The 18900-nt window shown below is 38.3% G+C and overlaps 1 protein-coding gene across 4 annotated transcripts; it reads left to right on the top strand.

Moving 5' to 3' along the window:
• Positions 1-1043: 1043 nt before the first annotated feature.
• Positions 1044-18900, top strand: LOC127786866 (uncharacterized). 4 transcript variants are annotated; one of them, XM_052314573.1, is made up of 10 exons: positions 1044-1130; positions 1243-1307; positions 1553-1743; positions 2547-2870; positions 3007-3229; positions 4517-4663; positions 4791-4915; positions 7034-7241; positions 7845-8098; positions 18417-18900. In XM_052314573.1, exons 3-10 carry the CDS (start codon positions 1637-1639, stop codon positions 18583-18585), a joined length of 1557 nt encoding a protein of 518 aa, XP_052170533.1. In that variant the 5' UTR covers positions 1044-1130; positions 1243-1307; positions 1553-1636; the 3' UTR covers positions 18586-18900. The 4 variants fall into 4 exon arrangements, with proteins under 4 accessions (XP_052170533.1, XP_052170535.1, XP_052170536.1 ...); XM_052314575.1 differs by lacking the exon at positions 1044-1130 and having other exon boundaries at positions 1151-1743; positions 2547-2634; positions 2735-2870; XM_052314576.1 differs by lacking the exon at positions 1044-1130 and having other exon boundaries at positions 1152-1743; positions 2547-2634; positions 2792-2870.

Raw genomic sequence — 18900 nt, 5'->3', positions numbered from 1 at the left:
GTTGCTTGTTGGAAGAGATAGTGGAGCTTGGAATGGAGAGGGATGAGAGAGTGCGTGAGGCGGAAAAAGCTTGCGTTTTCTGCATTTTCAATTTTTACTGTATTTTGGCTGAAAACAGCCAAAACGTTTTTTTGCTGTTTTCCATTTTCTTCACAAATTTTTTCCTTGTTTTTGAAAACGTGTTTATGAAAATAACAAAAAGAACACGTTTTTGGTGTTTTGAAAAATTAAAAACAAAATACGGCCCGAAAACACCAAAGAGAATAGGCCTTTATTTCTTAAAAAATTCATAAGCGAAAACATGTAAATAAAAAAAATATAGAAATATTTATTAATATAAAAAATTATAAAAATAGTATTTGAATAATTATAAATTTTTAATATTTTTTTAATATTATAAAATAAAATGATTGTTATGTTACGAATAAATCTTATATCGTTAGATGAGAGTTTGTAAATGGGTGCGGGTTTCACCCCATAGGTATTCCCCTCAATTTATTTATGTTGGACAAATCTTGTGTTGACTGATATGAACAAATTTTTTTTTTCTAATAAGACAATCATAAAAAAAAATTAAGAATAATTTTATGAAAACGCCAAAAAGGAGACTCGCGTGCATAACAGGCCATATGCTTTTACTTTATTTTTTTAATAATTTAAATTTCGAGCTTCACCTTATTAGTCTTGAGATAGTCAACTTTCTCTCCCGATTCGCCTGTCAAATAAATTTATATACGATTATAATGAGTTTTTTACAAAGATAGATAGGTTAATAGACAAACTTATAAAATGAAAGTTAAAAAATTGAAGTGTCATGATCTACATTACATTGAAAAATGTGTAATGTAATGTGGGCGATGGCATTTTAATTTTGTAGTCTCTATTTTGTAAGCATGTTTGTCAATTTATCTGACTCTTAAAAATTTTTTCGATCACAATTTATTCCATCAAATAAATTCAGATATAATTACAATTTATATAAAGTAACATTTAATTCATACATTCACATGAAACTCATGAAACAAATGCGACCACAAATTTACCTGTCGTGAAATTCTATATGTTTTACCGCTGGGGAGAGTAAGCGAGCGGCCATGGCAGAGGCGACAATATTTGACGCGAAAAACCAGGTTCGCATATATCCAATCCTCATCGTCACCACACATGGTTTCCGTTTCATATACATCTTAGTCTATTTTGACTTCCTAAAACCCTAACCCTATTTTTTTCCCTCCGCTTTAGTTTGCCCACAGTCATCCCGCAGGAGTTTCCATCATCGTCAACCTGCATTAAGTTCAGCTCGATAGGTCAGTTATTGAAATCTACTGTCCGGCAATTGTATGATCTTGTACGTGTGCGGTATACACGGGGATCCTTCCGCAACGGGAAGCGGAAATGGGCAATGACTGGGAATCTTGTTACATTTATTTGATACGATTTACTCTGTATTTGAATGTGAAATGGGACATTCACGATGCCCGTTGCAGGGCCTGAAGTCAGGATTTGCAAATTGATTGACTGATTGTTTGAGTGGGGTTCTTTGGCGTTGCAGTTAATTTGATAGCTGGGTGAGGTTTTTTTCATATGCACATGCGAGGAAGAGAATGTGTTGATCAACAGGTGCTAAACTCTACAAATGGCAAGCTATGTAGCTGCGTCATCACATGTCAAGCTGCGTGTTTGCAGAAATAGTATCTCAAATGGATGCTTGCTGCCCAACATTTCGTATGCTCGGGCTCAAAGGTTTGTTTCATTGCTTGATACCTTCAATGCCATTGGTTTTTACGTAATATAATCCGTTTGTCTTAAACACGAGGTAGTCTTCATGTTATTATGAATTACAATCTTGACATTTGCACGATGTTTCTTAATTCGTTGGAAGTAAATCTATTAAAGAAGAGGGAAGGGCTTACCGTCCAAGATAGAAAAGGAGGAAAAAGAAAAAGAGGAAACACAAAGCAAGTAGGAAATTATAGTCCCTAAAGTGTTGTGGTGGCTTACATAGATTTGAGATAGAGATGTGGCAAGCATGGTTGGACCAGATAGATTACTCCACTAACATGTCAGTTTTATATGTTAAGTGGCTGCCCATAGCTTGATTAGCACATTCAAATAGAACTCATAGCTTTTTTGAATTGTATCGATGAGAGGTGATTTTAATGGTTTAAATAATGCGATGGGGTTTATTATATCTGGACGGAAGTTATTTTGTTTCAGAAGTTAAAGCAAATACTCAATGTGGCTTGGAGGGAGCAATTTGTTTTGGATAGTATCTAGCGCACTATATTTTTAACCAACCGGGTAACTAAAATAAAAAAAAGAAGTAATAATTTAACAAAAACAATTTAATAAAAATAAATTAAAGCAAATACTAATAGTTAACTCTAGCTTAGAGGCATCGGAGGTGTACTTTTTGTTTTCACTATTTTGTATCCATGCCACTAACAGTGGTGAAACTGGCAGGGTGAGACAAGAAGATATATTGCCTCCAGAGTCCAATGCCTTATCTGCTATATTACTCTAACATCCTTTCTTTTTGCTAACAGGAAGTGTTCCTATCGAAGTTCAAGAGTTGCACTGCTTTCATCATGGAATTCTTGCAAATTCAGTGCATTTTCTGTCAAAATTCTGAAAGTAAATCCTTGCTCTGATAATGGTTCACTGAGACATTATTGCATGGGAACTTTAGTAAATACTGATGGTACCCCAGCTTTTGAATGGGTCCCTATTGTAGATCAAGCACTTTTAGTGGCCAGTATATTTCTTACTTCATTGGCTGGGGTGGTACCAGGTAAGAAGTTGCTTTCAAGATCCCAAAATGGCTTGCTGAATGACTGTCCGCGACCTGAAGAATCTGCAGTTTCTGGTAGGTAAGAGTAAGCATATCACATGTCAATATGTTAAAGATTGTATAGTTGAATAAATGTCCTAGTTGTCTGATAACATGAGTTTTTAGTTCATTTTGTGCTTGAGTTATGCTTATTGACTACTTGAGATTTTTTGCAGTGCTACTGAGAATGTTAAGGAAGTCAACTTAAAGCTTCCCTGGGAGATGATGGAAAAGAAACTTATGGATGCCTCTAAAGCAAGTGAACTAGGAGGTAATTCGGAAAGCAGATTTATAAAATTTGAACGAGACCAGGCAAAACGACCTTTAAGTTTGTATGCTATTGCTGAGGGTCCCAGGTTTCGCTTGCTGTGGGCTTCTTTTCAGTGGCTGAAGAAAGAGGCAGGCACTGTCTCTAATGTCTCCTCAAAGTATATTTTATTGTGTAGCATTACTCAGGCTAAAGAACTGAACTTTTTACTTGTTAAAAAGTCCAATTAAAGTGAACAATTTGCCGATCAGATAAGCTCTTGCTCAAGTAATTTCAGACAGATTTCCCAGTTGATAAATTTGGTCGAAACATTTTCCATATATCGAATCACATTTTCTGTGTGCTTATGTGAGATACTGTTTCTCTTTTCATAGAAAGAGCATATCTGTTTTCTTCCACTCCCCTCTCTCTTGCTGCCCCAGCTTAAGTGTCCTGGCATCTTCTTTCATTTATTTTATTTTTTTTGGAAATGTTTATATGACATATGCAAGATATTGTAGGATATAGAGGTATTCGTCGACAAGTAACTCTTCAGCACATATTTGTTTGCCAACTTGATATTAAATGTTGCACAAAGGGTTCATTAATTTGATCACTAGGACAGAGTGTCACATATGATTAGTTGACAAATATCTTCAAGATTATGTAACCAGACCAAATTTTCTATTCACATCAAGGTCTATTTTCATAGACTTCAAAAACCTAACTGCTATATTATATTCACAAGATGCCCCAGAAAGATATTAGAATTCTGCTTAATTTTGCTGCATATAAGGTGATAAAGAGACTATGGTCAACAACAACATACCATGCCTTTATCCTGTTATGTGGGGCTGGGTACATGAATTCTAGCTCGCCATTAATTTGTTTGATCTGACAAGTTTTACATTGGCTGTTGGCTACCAATGCAACATACCATGCCTTTATCTGGGCTTTAGGACATGGGACCTGCCAGTATATGCTATGGTGGAAGCGCCTTAATTCAGCACTGTTGATGGAGAGTTTCTTAATCTGTTGAACTTGCTTGGTGCAACTTAATGCCTTGACAAATAGGGTTGAATAATTATTGTTGAGGATTTTAGACAGACTAAATGTTTCCATAAAGATGCAATGTGGCTATTGACCTTTCCAATCTGATGCTTGAGATGTGCAATAAGTTTAATTATTTCTAGTGTTCCTTGAGCAGAAGTTTGCTATTGTACATGTGGAGAGTTATTTATATATTTATTTCTGAATCTGGGATATCAGCATAGCATGACTTGGATGAAAATCATTATCTATGGTTAATGTTCCTTATTCATTTATAAATTCTCTTAAAAAATGTGACATTGAGTAACAAACATTTGGACTGTCTTAATCCTCTGAATGATTTTGGTATTTGTTTCATCAAATAAAATGTCTCGGGTATGGTGGTACAGGTGGACAGCCTCTCTGGAATGTCCATAACTGTAAGCTCAAATGGTTGGTCAACGGTTTTCTTTAATGTTATCCAGAATTCATGTCAGCCTATATACATGGCTTGGCTGGAAAAAGAGCTTTGCTTGAAAAGCATAAAATCTGATAAGGTACCTTTTAAAATTAGTTTGGATTGTAAATGTATATATTGGCATATTGCCACAAGGCACATGTTGAGTTCCTTTTTCTTCTTATTTCTTTTTCATCCCTTCGTTTTTTTTGGACTTTTTATATCAGGAAATTCTTTCTTTAATGGTTGAGAAGTTAATGGGAGATACGACTATAATGCAAAATATCAGAAGTTCAGGGAAGGAGGATCTTTATGCTGAATTAGCACAATTTCTTACATTTGGTTCTCTCAGGTAAAGTTAGCTCTTGCTGAATTTAGTTATGGTTCCCACTTTAGTTTTTTGTGTCTTTCTTATGTGAGCTGTAGAATTCTCCTAATTTTGTTGATTCTGAGGCCATTTCAGTTGACATTTTTTCTCACCATGATATTTTTGGAAATTCTGTCCCTCCTTAATTTGGAGTACCCTATCTCCTCCGAGTCCATGCCCACAATCAGTATTCAAAACTCTTGCACCTGTGGTCTGCATTCCTCAACACCCCCCCCCAAGGGATAAATAATCATATACTAGACACTGACAATTATGCAGGTAGCTAGCTATTTACTTATGGTCTTCCTATTTGTTAATTGTTTTTTTTTTTTGAACGTTTATGATTGGTTGATATTTAAACCGATTGCCTTGTTGACCTTGTTGAGTAGAGGGGATATTATGCTTTTGGTTAGACCTCTCAGTAATTGCTTTTAGGTTCCATCTAAGTGTTTGGGGAATAATTTGGAATACCTTTTTGAGCTGCGAACAGGGGGTCAACAACAATAAAAATCATTATGCCTTAATCCAAATTAGATGCGGTCAGATGTATGATTCTTGAACTCCAATCATCTCTATCCATCCCCATATCCTTTGTAAGGCATTTTACCCTATTTCATGCTTAAGGGTTTTCTGCAAACTTTTGTTTGGAGTTCCTCTCCCTTCTTGCTACAACTTCCTCCATTATACCTTATAGGTCTCCTTCTCATATCTCCAAACCATTTTAATCATGTCTCCCGCATTTTATTTTCAATAGGCAGCACTTTAACCTTATTACTTAATAATCTGATTTCTATTTTGTCTTTTCTTCTATGGTTAAGCATCCATCAAAATATTATCATCTTAGCTAGACTTATATTTTGCTTGTGTTTGTTCTTAATTGCCTAACTTTTTGAGCCACACAACAAAGCTGGTCTTATAGTCTTCCTATTAAATTTCCCTTTTAGCTTTGAGTGAAATTTATAATCGCATAAACTGTTGGGACAAATTTCTCCACTTCATCCATCTTGCTTTGGTTCTATGAGTAGCATCCCCCATAGGCTCCTAATCTCCCTTTCTTTTTGAACAATTGATACAAGATATTGAAGTTGATATCTTTTTTTGGGGGGACAACTTGATCTCCTAGTCTGGCAATAATGGTGTCCACATTTCTATTTTTACTGAACTTACAATCTACATACTCAGTTTTTGACCTATTAATTTAAAACATTTGGATTTTAAATTATTCTTTCCATAATTCAAGTTATCCTAAAAAAAGACTAGGCATTTTCCTTGCTCCATATCAAGTTGACCATGTTCTAGGTCAGTTGGACTAAGAAAATGGTTCTACTCAATGACTCATGCTTGTTTTAGTCAAATTATAGTTAGGTCTTAATTTGTATTTTGTGAAAAGTTGAATTTTATGGAAGGACCAATGGCAAAGAAATCAACAGTTCTATTGAGACGACATCAAAATCAAGGGCTACCCTTTCACCAGAAGCATTTCTCCCTACCTAAAGTCACTTTCAATCTGAATTAATAAGAATATGTTAAAGGACAAAAGCCAGGTAACTTTGATTTGGGTAATTTTGAGCTTTTCTTCGTGGAATTAGATGGCAATCACATGATCAAGTGTTACTCTAAAGAATTAGAGTGCAGTACAGGCAATGCCCATGAAATGTTTTCTACCTTTGCCACTTGTTTTTTTCCTCCCCGGCTCAACTGTGTTTTGAGACCAGTATGTCAGCTGTCAGGTTATCTTTCTAATATTTTGAGATTAGAAAAATTCATTCTTTTAATCTGACCTAGTGGGATAAAGGCTTGATGTGTTATCACAGTTTGTAGATCCATTCTTGTATGTGTAGATTCTTTTTGAACTTAGTGCATCAAACTCTCCCATACCGCACTGAAATTTTTGAACATGACATATCAATTCCAGATTCTTTCCCTATGTTATATAACTTTCAAGTTTCAGCTACTAATACATATTGTGTTGAGATGAGCTTCTTTACTTTTTGAGAAGTAAACTGTGACCAATTGTTATTCTTCTAGAACTTTAAATATGGTTAATTCCAATCCTCCTTACATTTTAGATTGCACCTTATGATGCCATCTTCTGTATTCTAGCAGGGAGGATAGCTGTTATAATTGTAGCTTGTTTACTCAGCATGGAATTGCCATATTAGAGGATTTCATTATTACACTAGCTGATGGGATAGCAAGTGTGTATTTGGAACTTATTTCGGTTGACAGTAATATTTCAAATGAAATAAGTCGTGTTGGTTTGACGATGTGTACCTTATCAACCCGGGAACTTCAGAAATTACGCAATGAGGTACGGTTCTCACATGGTATGGTTAGTGTTTTGATAATGAACTGTCAAGGCTTGTTATTTTACTGAAATAATTGGTGGTCCGGACTCTCCTACTCTCACCATATTCATGATAATGATAAGCCTCTGCCTACATGCTTAGATTTTAAAGATTGAAACAGAAAATGATGAATTAAATTTAGAACAATATACTGCCTTATGAGAAGATGAATGCCTTGTTTTTTTGGAATCAATAGATATGCTTTAGAGAAACTGTTGCAAGCATCTGATACTATAGAACATTGAAGGTGGGGCTTGTGGTATCTCATATATGCTTTTCTTCAGATCCTCTCTCTCTCTATATATATAATATAACAACAGCATACTGGTAGATACACACGTGTACGGATTGGAGAATGGTCCCCTGCCCCCAGCCCAACCAAAAAAAATAAAGCCTTTTTATTTATGTTCTGCCTCTGTTGAATTAGTATTATGGACTAGGAGAGAAGACCTGAAACTTTCCCTTATGCTGCTGCACAGTCATGGACTTTTGATAGCCGTAGATCTTTGAAGTTGGCTAAAATATTCTCAAGTTTTGTCAATTTGGAGCTATGCCTTTGTTAATAGGTGGCACTGAATCAATGGTTGCATCGGAACATGGAGGCAGTTATATCAATGTACGAAGATAGGCTTGACCTTTGCATGATTCAGAGGCAAATTGTTGAGGTACCAAGCGAAAACAAGACTGAAAAGTTTAGCTGGTGGAAGAAGCTAACGCTAAGGGAATCCAGATCAGAGTCATCTCCATTATATTCTGTTGTGATTGGTTGGATCTCCATAACTGTTAAACGGACCAAGGAGTTAAGGGCATTGGCTGGGTGGTATGTTCTTCTGTGTTTCTCTGTTTATGTTATAATTGTATGCGTAAGAGATACTCCTTATCTGTGCTTTACATGCATGTGAATTGTTTTTGACACCCTGTTATGCAGCAGGCCTAACTTTTATGAGTTGTTTATTTTTGATTTTCTGTCTATTTCAGTTATGTTTCAGTCATGTAAGCCTAGCCTATCATGTATGCTATAAACATGGAGGCAGTTGTCATCAGTTATGTTCAGTTGTGTGCCTATTATGTAATGAATATATAAAGTAATGAAGAAGGAAAGAAAACTAAGCCGTTTATTTCCTCAAATACAAAGTTCCTGAGATCTAAGGGTTCTCTCTAATGAGCCCTTGTTCCATCATTTACATTAAGGAAGGAAAACCATTAAACTTATGCTTACCCTAAACACACACTTTGATTTCACAGTAAATCAACCCATTACTAGATCTCAAACTTAGGGCCATATCACACCCTTGTGTCACGTACCTAGGCTGATCTATTGTAATAAAGATGATATTGTAAGGGCATGATGGTAATATATGAGGTAGTTATAGCTATAGCAACTTGTAGCTAAGGGAGCACATTGCGCATGCGGTAGTAATCACTTTTGGCGCTAACCCGTAGCTGTGGACCACTTTAAAAGCAGGGTCTCGGCTCAGTTTGAAGGCATCGAAAATCAATTGAATTGCCTATTCTCTGATTTCCCTCTAATTTCTCTTCCTCTTTTTCTCTCTTTCTCAATCCTTGTCCCTCAATTCTCCAATTCTCTCCCTCTATCTCGCCTAATTCTCCTCTAAATAGGCGAGAGTTACTCCTAAGTCATATCAGAGATCTAACAAATTAGTATCAAAGCTCTTCCCTTGCTGACGTTTTCGGTGATTCAATTACAATGGCTAACAATACTCGCATAAAGTAGATGGAGATGTAGTTGCAGTAGGTGACGACCATGGTGATGGAGGTGCAGAATCGGGTAGGATCCATGGAAGAAACGTTAGGAGTCATGGTGGACAAGAAGCTGGAGGATGTTGTGAATGGGTTGCGAGGGGATATGCGCAACCAAATCCGCGAGGAGATGCGAGAACACAGTAACAAGGTTAGGGACCAGATGCAACAATTCATGTTAATGTTCTCGAGCCAGGCGCAGGTAAGGCTATCTCCCGGGTATTGGCACCAACCAGAGAGTGGTCGGATCTTCTGAATTGGGGGTTGATCCGGTAGTGATAGGTGAAAACATAGTGGAGAGAAGGCTAGAAGTTCTGGTGAATGATGGTCATTCAAATTTTTTGATGCCGAAGTTAGAACTACTAGTATTTGATGAAATGAAGCCCCAATGATGGATCAACAAGTGTAAGAAATTGTTCAACACCCGTTAGGTAACTGATGGCCAGAGAGTTACTCTGGCAGCATCATATCTGAATAACGTGGGGGATGTTTGGTTTCAAGGGTGGTTGGGGGTGAGAGAGGATTATAATTGGGAGGAGTTTGCAAGGGGCCTATGTGAAAGGTTTGGGGAGCAAAGAACGGTGGATATAGTGGAGGAATTCAATAAGCTAAAACAGAGTGGGATGGTGCACGAGTATCGGCTCAAGTTTGAGGAGTTGAAGTCACTAATGCTTAATAGGAATCCCCATATGACTGAGGAGTATTTCATGTCTAGTTTCATCAGTGGACCGAGTGATGATCTCAGATCCATGGTGAAAATGATGAGGCCTAGATCAATGCAGGAGGCAACCAAGGATGCATTATTATAGGAATTAATGGTGGAAGCCTTGATGAGAAAACAACGGGGTAAGGAAGGGGAGGTACCTACAGGTTGATCCCACCAGGAGGAAGGATGCAAGGAAAGAGTTGGCCAGAGCTAAGTTAAGGCCCCAAGTATCCAGCAATCCCTCACTTGCACCATCAGTTCAACAAGGAGGGAGACTGATGGAGCATCGGAGGTAGGCTAGTTTATGTTATCGGTGTGGGGATAAATACTCCCTGAGGCGCCCAGTGTAAGAGGCAACTCCTCTTGCTGGAAGGAGGAGAAATTTATGAGGACATGGGGGAAGAAACCGTAGCTGTGATGAATGAATTAGAAGAAGAAGAAGACAATGGGGCTATTTCGTTACACGCTATTAGGGGCAATAAGATCATTAAGGTAAGGGAGATTACAAAATAGCACTCTTATGGTGCTAATTGACAATGGGAGCACCCACAGTTTCATTGACGAAGGAACAACTAAGAAAATGAGCTGTGAGCTGTCAATATTCAACCTCTTTCAATGACAGTTGCTAACGGGAGTAAGGTACTAAGCTGATCAGCTTGTTTGGGATTATGTTGGATGATGCAAGGGGAAGACTTTAAGGTTTGCTGAAGCTTGGGGGATGCCATATAGTGTTGAGGGTTGATTGGATGAAAGGAAGAAGCCCAATTAATTTTGATTTTAACAAGATGGAGGTGACCTTGGAGAAAGAAGGTCGGAGGGTAACTCTACAAGGGAATGTGGAAATGGGAGTTTGTAAGATGATCAAAGGGAGGAAGCTACAGAAATTATTCAAATACAAGCTATCACAAGTAGCTCAAATGTTATCAATTGAGGCCAGGGAGGAAGAAGAAGATCATGAAGGGCATGAGGGGCTTTGCATGATGGCTAACAACAATCAGACACCCTTTCCATGGCAGGTACATGAATTGGCTTTATTAGATAAATTGATGATTGAGTTCTAGGACTTATTTGCAGAACCTAAGGAATTACCTCCCACCAGACCTTATGATAATTCTATAACCCTCCAACCCAACTCATAACTAGTAAACATTCGGTCCTATAGATACCCACCTAAACTCAAATTAGAGATTGAGAAAATAGTGAGAGACATGTTGACTCATTCTGTAATCAGACCTAGCAAAAGCCCCTTTGCCTCACCCGCCCTTCTAGTGAAAAAGGATGGAATCTAGCGCTTTTGCACTGATTACCGTTAACTTAACACCATAATTATCAAAGACAAATTCCCCATCCCTATTATTGAAGACCTGTTGGATGAACTTAGATATGCCACATTATTCTCCAAACTTGACCTAAGATTTGGATATCATCAGATTCGGATGAACTCCAATGATATTCCCAAAACCGCTTTTAAAGCCCATCATGGCCATTATGAATTCACAGTAATGTCATTTGGATTAACCAATGCACCGGCCACATTTCAAGCCTTAATGAACCACATCTTTGAACCTTATTTTAGAAAGTTTGTGCTGGTGTTTTTTGATGACGTCCTAGTCTATAGCCCTACATTCTCCAAACACTTAGACCACCTTAGGAGTTAGGACTGCATTTCAAGTCCTTAGATTCAATCAGCTATATATCAAGAAGTTCAAGTGTGCTTTTGCCCAAAAGTAGGTGGAGTACTTGGGGCATGTCATTTCTAGTGTTGGAGTTAGCCTAGATCTAAAAAAGATAGCTGCTATGACTGCTTGGCCTAGACCCACTAACGTCGGGGCCTTAAGGGGTTTTTTTGGGCTTAACTGTGTATTATAGGCGCTTTGTGAGAAACTATGGGGTAATGAGCAAGCCTCTCATAGAATTAATGAAGAATGATGGGTTCAAATGGGACGAAAAGGCTGAAGGGGCATTTGAACAGCTAAAAAAGGCCATAAGTGAGGTTGCAGTGTTAGGGCTTCTTGACTTTAACATGCCATTTATCTTGGAAACAGATGCTATAGCACCAGAGTGGGAGTTGCCTTAGTTCAAGATGGGTGTCCTTTGGCTTTTCTAAGTCAAGCTTTAGCCCCAGGCATCACGCCTCAGCATCTATGATAAGGAGTTGCTAGCAGTGCTCATGGCAGTGGATAAGTGGAGGCATTACCTAGAAAGGGGTTAGTTTGTAATCAAAACTGACCATGAGAGTCTCAAGTTCCTCCTACAACAAAGGCTGCACACACACCATCAAAGGAAGGGCATGGCCAAATTAATGGGACTCAATTACGTGATTCAATTTAGAAGGGGAAAGGAAAACGTGGCAGCTGATGCCCCTATCACGATGCCATGAAGAAGGATCAAATGCAACCATCATTGCAGTGGCACCAGATTGGTACCAAGAAGTGGCAGCTAGTTATGAGAAAGAAGAATGGACCAGGGAACTCTTGGAGCAATTGAGCATAGATAGAAATAGCAGACTAGGGTACACTATACTCAACGGATTGTTGAGATACCATGGCAGGTTAGTGGTTAGGGATTTGAACACCTGAGGTGGAGGATACTTCAATCCTTGCATGAATCACCTATCGGTGGGCATTCGGGTATTCGAAGTACCTACAGGAAGGTGAAATAGGTACTCTATTGGCCTAACTTGAAGAAATATGTGATAAAATTTGTCCTTAGTTGTGATATATTCAAACGGTGCGAGTATGAAACCATTGCACGACTAGGACTCTTACAACCCCTTGGTATTCCAGCCCAGACATGGGCTAATATTACTATGGACTTTGTGGAGGGATTACCCAGGTCTGAAGGGAAGGACTATATACTTATAGTAGTGGATTGGCTCATGAAATTCAGCCATTTCTTAAGCCTTTCTCATCCATTTACTGCCTAAGAAGTGGCCAAGCTCTTCATAGATAAGGTGGTCAGCTTACATGGGGTTCCTCAGACGATTATTTCAGATAGGGAAGGGATAAGGCATTCACGAGTCTTTTCTGGCAAGAACTTATGAGATCCCTGGGGTTCAAGTTACACATGTCTACAGTGTACCATCCAGAAACGGATGGCCAATCAAAACGAGTCAACCAATGCCTGGAGACATACCTGAGGTGTTTCTGTGTCCTACAATCTAAGGGGTGGTACAAATGGTTAGCTTTGGCCCAATGGTGGTATAATTCAAGCCACCACTCCATCAACATGACCCACTTCAAAGCATTGTATGGCTACAAACCTAACTTGTTATCAGTAGTTAGTGGGCTTACTACAGTGGCAGCAGTAGATGCCTACCTACAGCGCAAGCAGCACACCCTGCAAGCCCTCAAAACTAAGCTAGCCAAGGCTCAAAACCGGATGAAGCAATTAGTAGATAGAAGGCAGAGTGAGAGGGAGTTTGAACAAGGAGATTATGTGTACTTGAAACTCAGCCATGACCACCTTAAATCATTCTCAAGGCAGCCGATTTCCAAGCTAAGGCCCAAGTTCTATGGGCTCTGTCCTATTATTTCTAGAGTTGGGAAGGTGGCCTACAGGCTACAGCTACTGGAGGGATCACACATCCACCTAGTGTTCCATGTCTTCTTGCTCAAGAAATTGGCTGGGAACAACATGCCCAGCCAAGCCCTTCCTCATGTAGAAGAAGATGAGCCAACAGTTACTCCAATAGCCATCCTGGACAAGAGGATCATCTATCAGCAAGGGATCCCCTTAACTCAAGTCCTGGTGCAGTGGTTGACCCTTCATTTAGATAACAACACCTGGGAGTATCTCCTAAATCTCCTCAGGCAGTTTCCTAGCTCAACCAGCCTACTGCACATTTCTCGAGGACAAGAAATAGTTTGGGGGGGGGGGGGGAGAGGGGGAATTGTCACGTACATTGGCTGATCTATTGAAATAAAGATGATATTATAAGGGCATGATGGCAATATAGAGTTGGCAATTTTGGGCACGATCCGATTACACGACATGGAGTTAAGCGGGTTAGGGTTGGGGTTAATCTGGTTCGGGTCATAAACGGGTCAACCCGTTTATGACACGATTATTTTCGTGTCTTAGGCGGGTCAACCCGTTTAGATACGAAATGACACGTTTAATTAAACATGTTAACGGGTTGACCCGAACACGTTAACACGATTATATACGAAATGACACGTTTAATTAAAAGGGTTAGTGGGTTGATTTGAACACGTTAACATGATTATACACGAAATAACACGTTTAAAACTAAATAACACGTTTAACATGTGACACAACACGACCCATTTAAATTAAACAGGTGACACGACACGACACAACACGTTTAGTTAAACGGGTTAAACGGGTCGTGTCGTGTTACACGTTTAATAAACGTGTCGTGTTCGGGTTTAAGGAATTTGACACGATTATTAAACGGGTCGTGTTCGGGTTAGCCTGACACGTGTTATATGTGTGTCTCGACATGACACGATTGCGACCCGCCAACATGAATTGCCACCCCTATGGCAATATAGGGGGTAGTTATAGCTATAACAACTTGTACCTAAGGGAGCGCATTGAACACGCAGTAGTAACCGCTTTTGGCGCCAACCCCTAGCTGTGGACCACTTTAAAAGCAGGGTCCCGGCTCAGTTTGAAGGCATCAAAAATCAGTTGAATTGCCTATTCTCTGATTTCCCTCTAATTTCTCTTCCTCTTTCTCGATCTTTCTCCCTCAATTCTCCAATTCTCTCCCTCTTTCCCACCTAATTCTCCTCTAAATAAACGAGAGTTACCCCTAAGTCAGATCAGAGATCTGACACCTTGATGGGAATAATATCCAAGAAGGAAAAGTTAATGTTCAGGAAATGGTGTGAGAAAAGGGAGAAAGATGAAAATATTATACAGAAACTTATATTTAAATAAAAGGTATGGCCTTGCTTCCAGGGGCTGTTAGGTGTCTTAGGATCCCATTTTCTTTACATAGATGAGTGAATTCCTTATTACAAAATTCTAAACCATTATCTGTTCTAATGATTTTAATTTTGCTTCCTTTCTAGTTTTATATCATGGTTTTCCAGCCCTTAAAGGCTTCAAAAGTGTGGTCTTTTGACTTAAGAACATACACCCAAACCATCCTAGAAAAGTCATCTATAATTGATAGGAAATACCTACCTCCACCATGAATTAATGTTTGGGCAGGACCCCACAAATCAGATTGTATATAGTCTAAAGGTGCTTTAGATGAATGTATGGCAATTTTGGAGAATTTTGCCTTAGTTGATTTCCCAAATATGCATGACTCACATTTATCTAGATCTGTAAGTTTCCCTTCACCTAATATCCCTTGCTTAGATAATTCCCTAAGGCCTTGCTCACTAATGTGAGCTATCCTAAAATGCCAAAGTCTTGTCTTATCACAAGCTTTTAACTCAGTGGCTCTAGCTTCTCCACACATTGTGGAGGCTTGCAACACATAGATTCCATTATCTAGGATTGCTCTCATGCTTATTAGAGAGCCTCTTGACACCCTTAGGACTCCACCATCTCCTCTATAGGAGTAGCCATTCCTATCTAACTCTCCAAGGGAAATTAAATTTCTTTTCAAATCAGGGACATATCTTACAGCATTCAGTGTTTTAATGGACTCATCATGCAGTTTGATTTTAATATCTCCTATGCCTTTAATCCCACATTCATGATTATTTCCTAACACTACCCCCTTCTATTTCTTTAAACTTCAATAACCATTGCCTATGGGTTGACATGTGGAAAGAGCACCCGGAATCTAGTATCCATACATCATTTTCTGTATTTCCAGATACTACAAGTGCATCAGCACTATCCTAATCATATTTACAAATTGATGAGGAAATTTCAGACTTAGGTCTATCTGGGGAATCCCTCTTTTTCTTAGGACAATTTCTCTTAGTATGTCCTTCCTCATGGCAGTTATAACACTTAATTATTCTTCTACAATTCTTGGATTTAGACCTAGATCTTCCCCTTTGCCTGGGGTCCCTCTTATTGGGTCTAGACCTAACTGTTAACACATCCCCAACTGAGCTCTTTCCATCTACCCTATGCTGCAATTTCTTTGAATTCAATGCCCCTATTACATCATCTAGGGTTAGGGTATCCCTGCTGTGTTTTAATATGTCTACAAAAGTCTCATATGATTTTGGGAGAGAATGTAACAAGACTAATTCCTTATCCTCATCATCATATTTAGCATCTATATTTTCCAGATCTAGAAACAATTTATTAAAATTATCAATGTGATCTTGTAACCTTTGACCTTCATTCATTTTGAAGGTAAAGAACTTGGCCTTTAAATACAATCGACTTGATAGGGTTTTGATCATGTAAAAGCTTTCTAATTTAAGCCAAAACTCTGCTGCGGTTTTCATTTTTGACATCTCCCGCAACACCTTATCCCATAGGCTCAATATCAAGGTATTATAGACTTTCTTAATGATTTTCTTTTTCTGTTCATCCGGGGTTGTTTTAGGCATTTTCGCCTCACCATCTAAACCTTCTTCCAATCCTAAGTTCCCTAACAAAGCCCTCATTTTCATTTTCCAGAGGCCAAAATAATTCTGGTCATCAAATTTTTCAATATCATATCTAGTGGCAGACATTCTTGACACTATGTTATGACAGAAAAAACAAATCTAATGAAATCTTGGCTTTTCTTGATCCTAAAGACTGGCTTTGATACCAAGTTGTTAATCTAGGAACCACTGGAATTGAATTTCAGGCAGAATTAAATCCTCTCACTGCCACACACACTCTCACGGATTGATTGTAACAAAACAAAATGTAAACAACAGAGTATAGAACTGAAATGAATAGGAACAGAAATGCAAACCGATCAAGAACACAAGATTTATCCTGGTTCAATTCACTCTTGGAGTGAACCTACATCCAGCCTTAAGACCTCTCACCGAAAGCAGTTTCTTTATTTCAGAATGATCAATACAGCCTTACCTGACAAATACAAACTTTCCACTTCACCCGAGATTACAAAGACTACCACAATTTATAATATCTGGCCTTTTCTCTCAATTGCACAGAATGTACTTACAGTAAGAATCGTGTCTAAGTGTCTACCCCTTGCCCCTTATTTATAGAATAAGTGGCGGACATCTCTATAACTAACCGGGATTGATATTACCGGTTTACCCCTCAACTTAATAACAAATTACAATTGAGACCCAAAACTGCCACTTAACACTTGCTGTTTCCACCAAACATTAGACTATCTACTCGAGGCAAACCTTCAACATGTATTATACATGTTGTATGGCCTATGGGTAGAGGTTGAAATTATGCATTTATGAGGTTTTGGGGTATCCCTGTTCATGCATTGATTATGTTATATATATATAATATATATATATGTATATATGGATGTTGTGTTGAACATATCTGGGGTGTTGGTGCATGTATGATGTGTGTGGAATTGGACTATCTGAAATGAGCCAATCACGCCATTAAAAGCAAGTAAAACATATTCAAAAGTAATGTTAAAGAACCTTAGTTTAGTGGGCTAAGGAAAATCATGGGAGTTGAGGTAATAGTGAGCTATACCATTCTAGTGAGCCTAGAATGTAGACTAAGGTTCAATAGTTGACTGGGCTGGAGGAATAAAGGCAATGTAATAGTTGACTATACCAAAACAGACTGTCATAGACCCTTGGCTGTAGAATGTGTTAATTGACAATTAGTCAACTATATGGAACCGAATGTAACGGGTTGATGATGTGGAACCACGGGATTCCCAATTAAGCTTCTTGTTGGGCTATGACATCCAGCTGAGGTATAAGAGCAGGGTAGAGGAGTAGTGATATCATGGCTACTTGACAGAAAAAAATTTCGAATTCAACCCTGTAAATTTAATCTTGTTTGCAATCCAATTTAATTGCAGAAATCCTTTTTCATAGAAGTTCTTAAGAAATATGAAGCTCAATAGGAGGGTTTATGCTTCTCAATAATCTAGTTGTGGAAACACAATTTACAAGTTTGATTAATGAAATTCCTGGAATTCATTCTTTCTTAAAGGTAATACTCAAACCCTTTAGGCAAGCTTCCTTGAAAATCTCAGAGATTCCAAGGCTCCAACTTCTCGTTTTCTTGCTTCTTTTTCTTCTTTTTTTTCTTGGCTTTTCCAGCAATCACCTGCTTCATTAAGTTTTCTATCTTCTCCTTTTTGGCCACTCTGAAATTGGCGAGGCCTGTTACCTAAATCCTACCTAGGCACCTTAGAAGCTAAAGCTTCAAAAGAGAACTGGGTATCCCCGTCTAAAAATCTCAAATTTTTCCTACTGCCAGAAAAATTTAGCAAGCTTGACCTTTAACTCTTGAGTCCAGAAACAGCCTTTGAACATGCAGATATTTGGTTCCTAAACCTGCTTTGATCCCATCTCTAGCTTCCTTAAGCCCCATAAATCAAGGGCTAGCCCATCAAGGTTGATGAAACCAACCTCAACTATGTGATGGAATATATATCAGACACTTAAATTAAAGATCTTAAAACCCAAGATAGTAAATTCTCTTTAATCTGCATCTGATGCTTGAATGTTCTTGATATCATCTCTTTGGTATGTTTAATCTTATTTCTCAATTTTCCTAGTGTTTGGGCTCTCAATTATTTCTTGTCTTGTTAAAATTGTCTTCTGGCTTGCAGGAGGTACTACTTCAGTCTCTTTCTTGAGTTAGCTGATATTACAATGCCGTTGGTTAGAACCATTTTTGCTAAAGTCAGTGATGCCATCTCATTCTTCCTTGTGTGCTTGATTGGACGGTCACTAGGACTTATCTACAGTGGGATAAGGCAGTCCCTGCAATGGAAGTGATATAAATGAATTGCTCCTTTGACATTGTTTGCATTTTCATGTTCCATCTTTTCTAGGTAATTCGGCTATAATCCAGATGAACAGGTATATGAAGCAGTCTGGCCATATTTTTCATTGTTTTGCCTGGGTCCCTCAGGCTTCTTCATATCCATTGATTGTTTTTCTGTTAATATTTTGAACATTCTTGTGGTTAGCTCTAATTCCAATGCTTGCATGGTGCTAAATGGGTGGTATTTCAGTTTTGTATTGGCTAGAAAGCTACTTTTATAATGCACATCCCAAACTATTTAAGGGCATTTCAAGAAATAATTTCTA

The sequence above is a fragment of the Diospyros lotus genome, chromosome 12 (assembly GCF_014633365.1).
Source record: "Diospyros lotus cultivar Yz01 chromosome 12, ASM1463336v1, whole genome shotgun sequence".
Classification (NCBI taxonomy): domain Eukaryota; kingdom Viridiplantae; phylum Streptophyta; class Magnoliopsida; order Ericales; family Ebenaceae; genus Diospyros; species Diospyros lotus.
The sequence above is the reverse complement of the archived record's forward strand: the minus strand, read 5'-3'. Positions and strand labels throughout refer to the sequence as shown.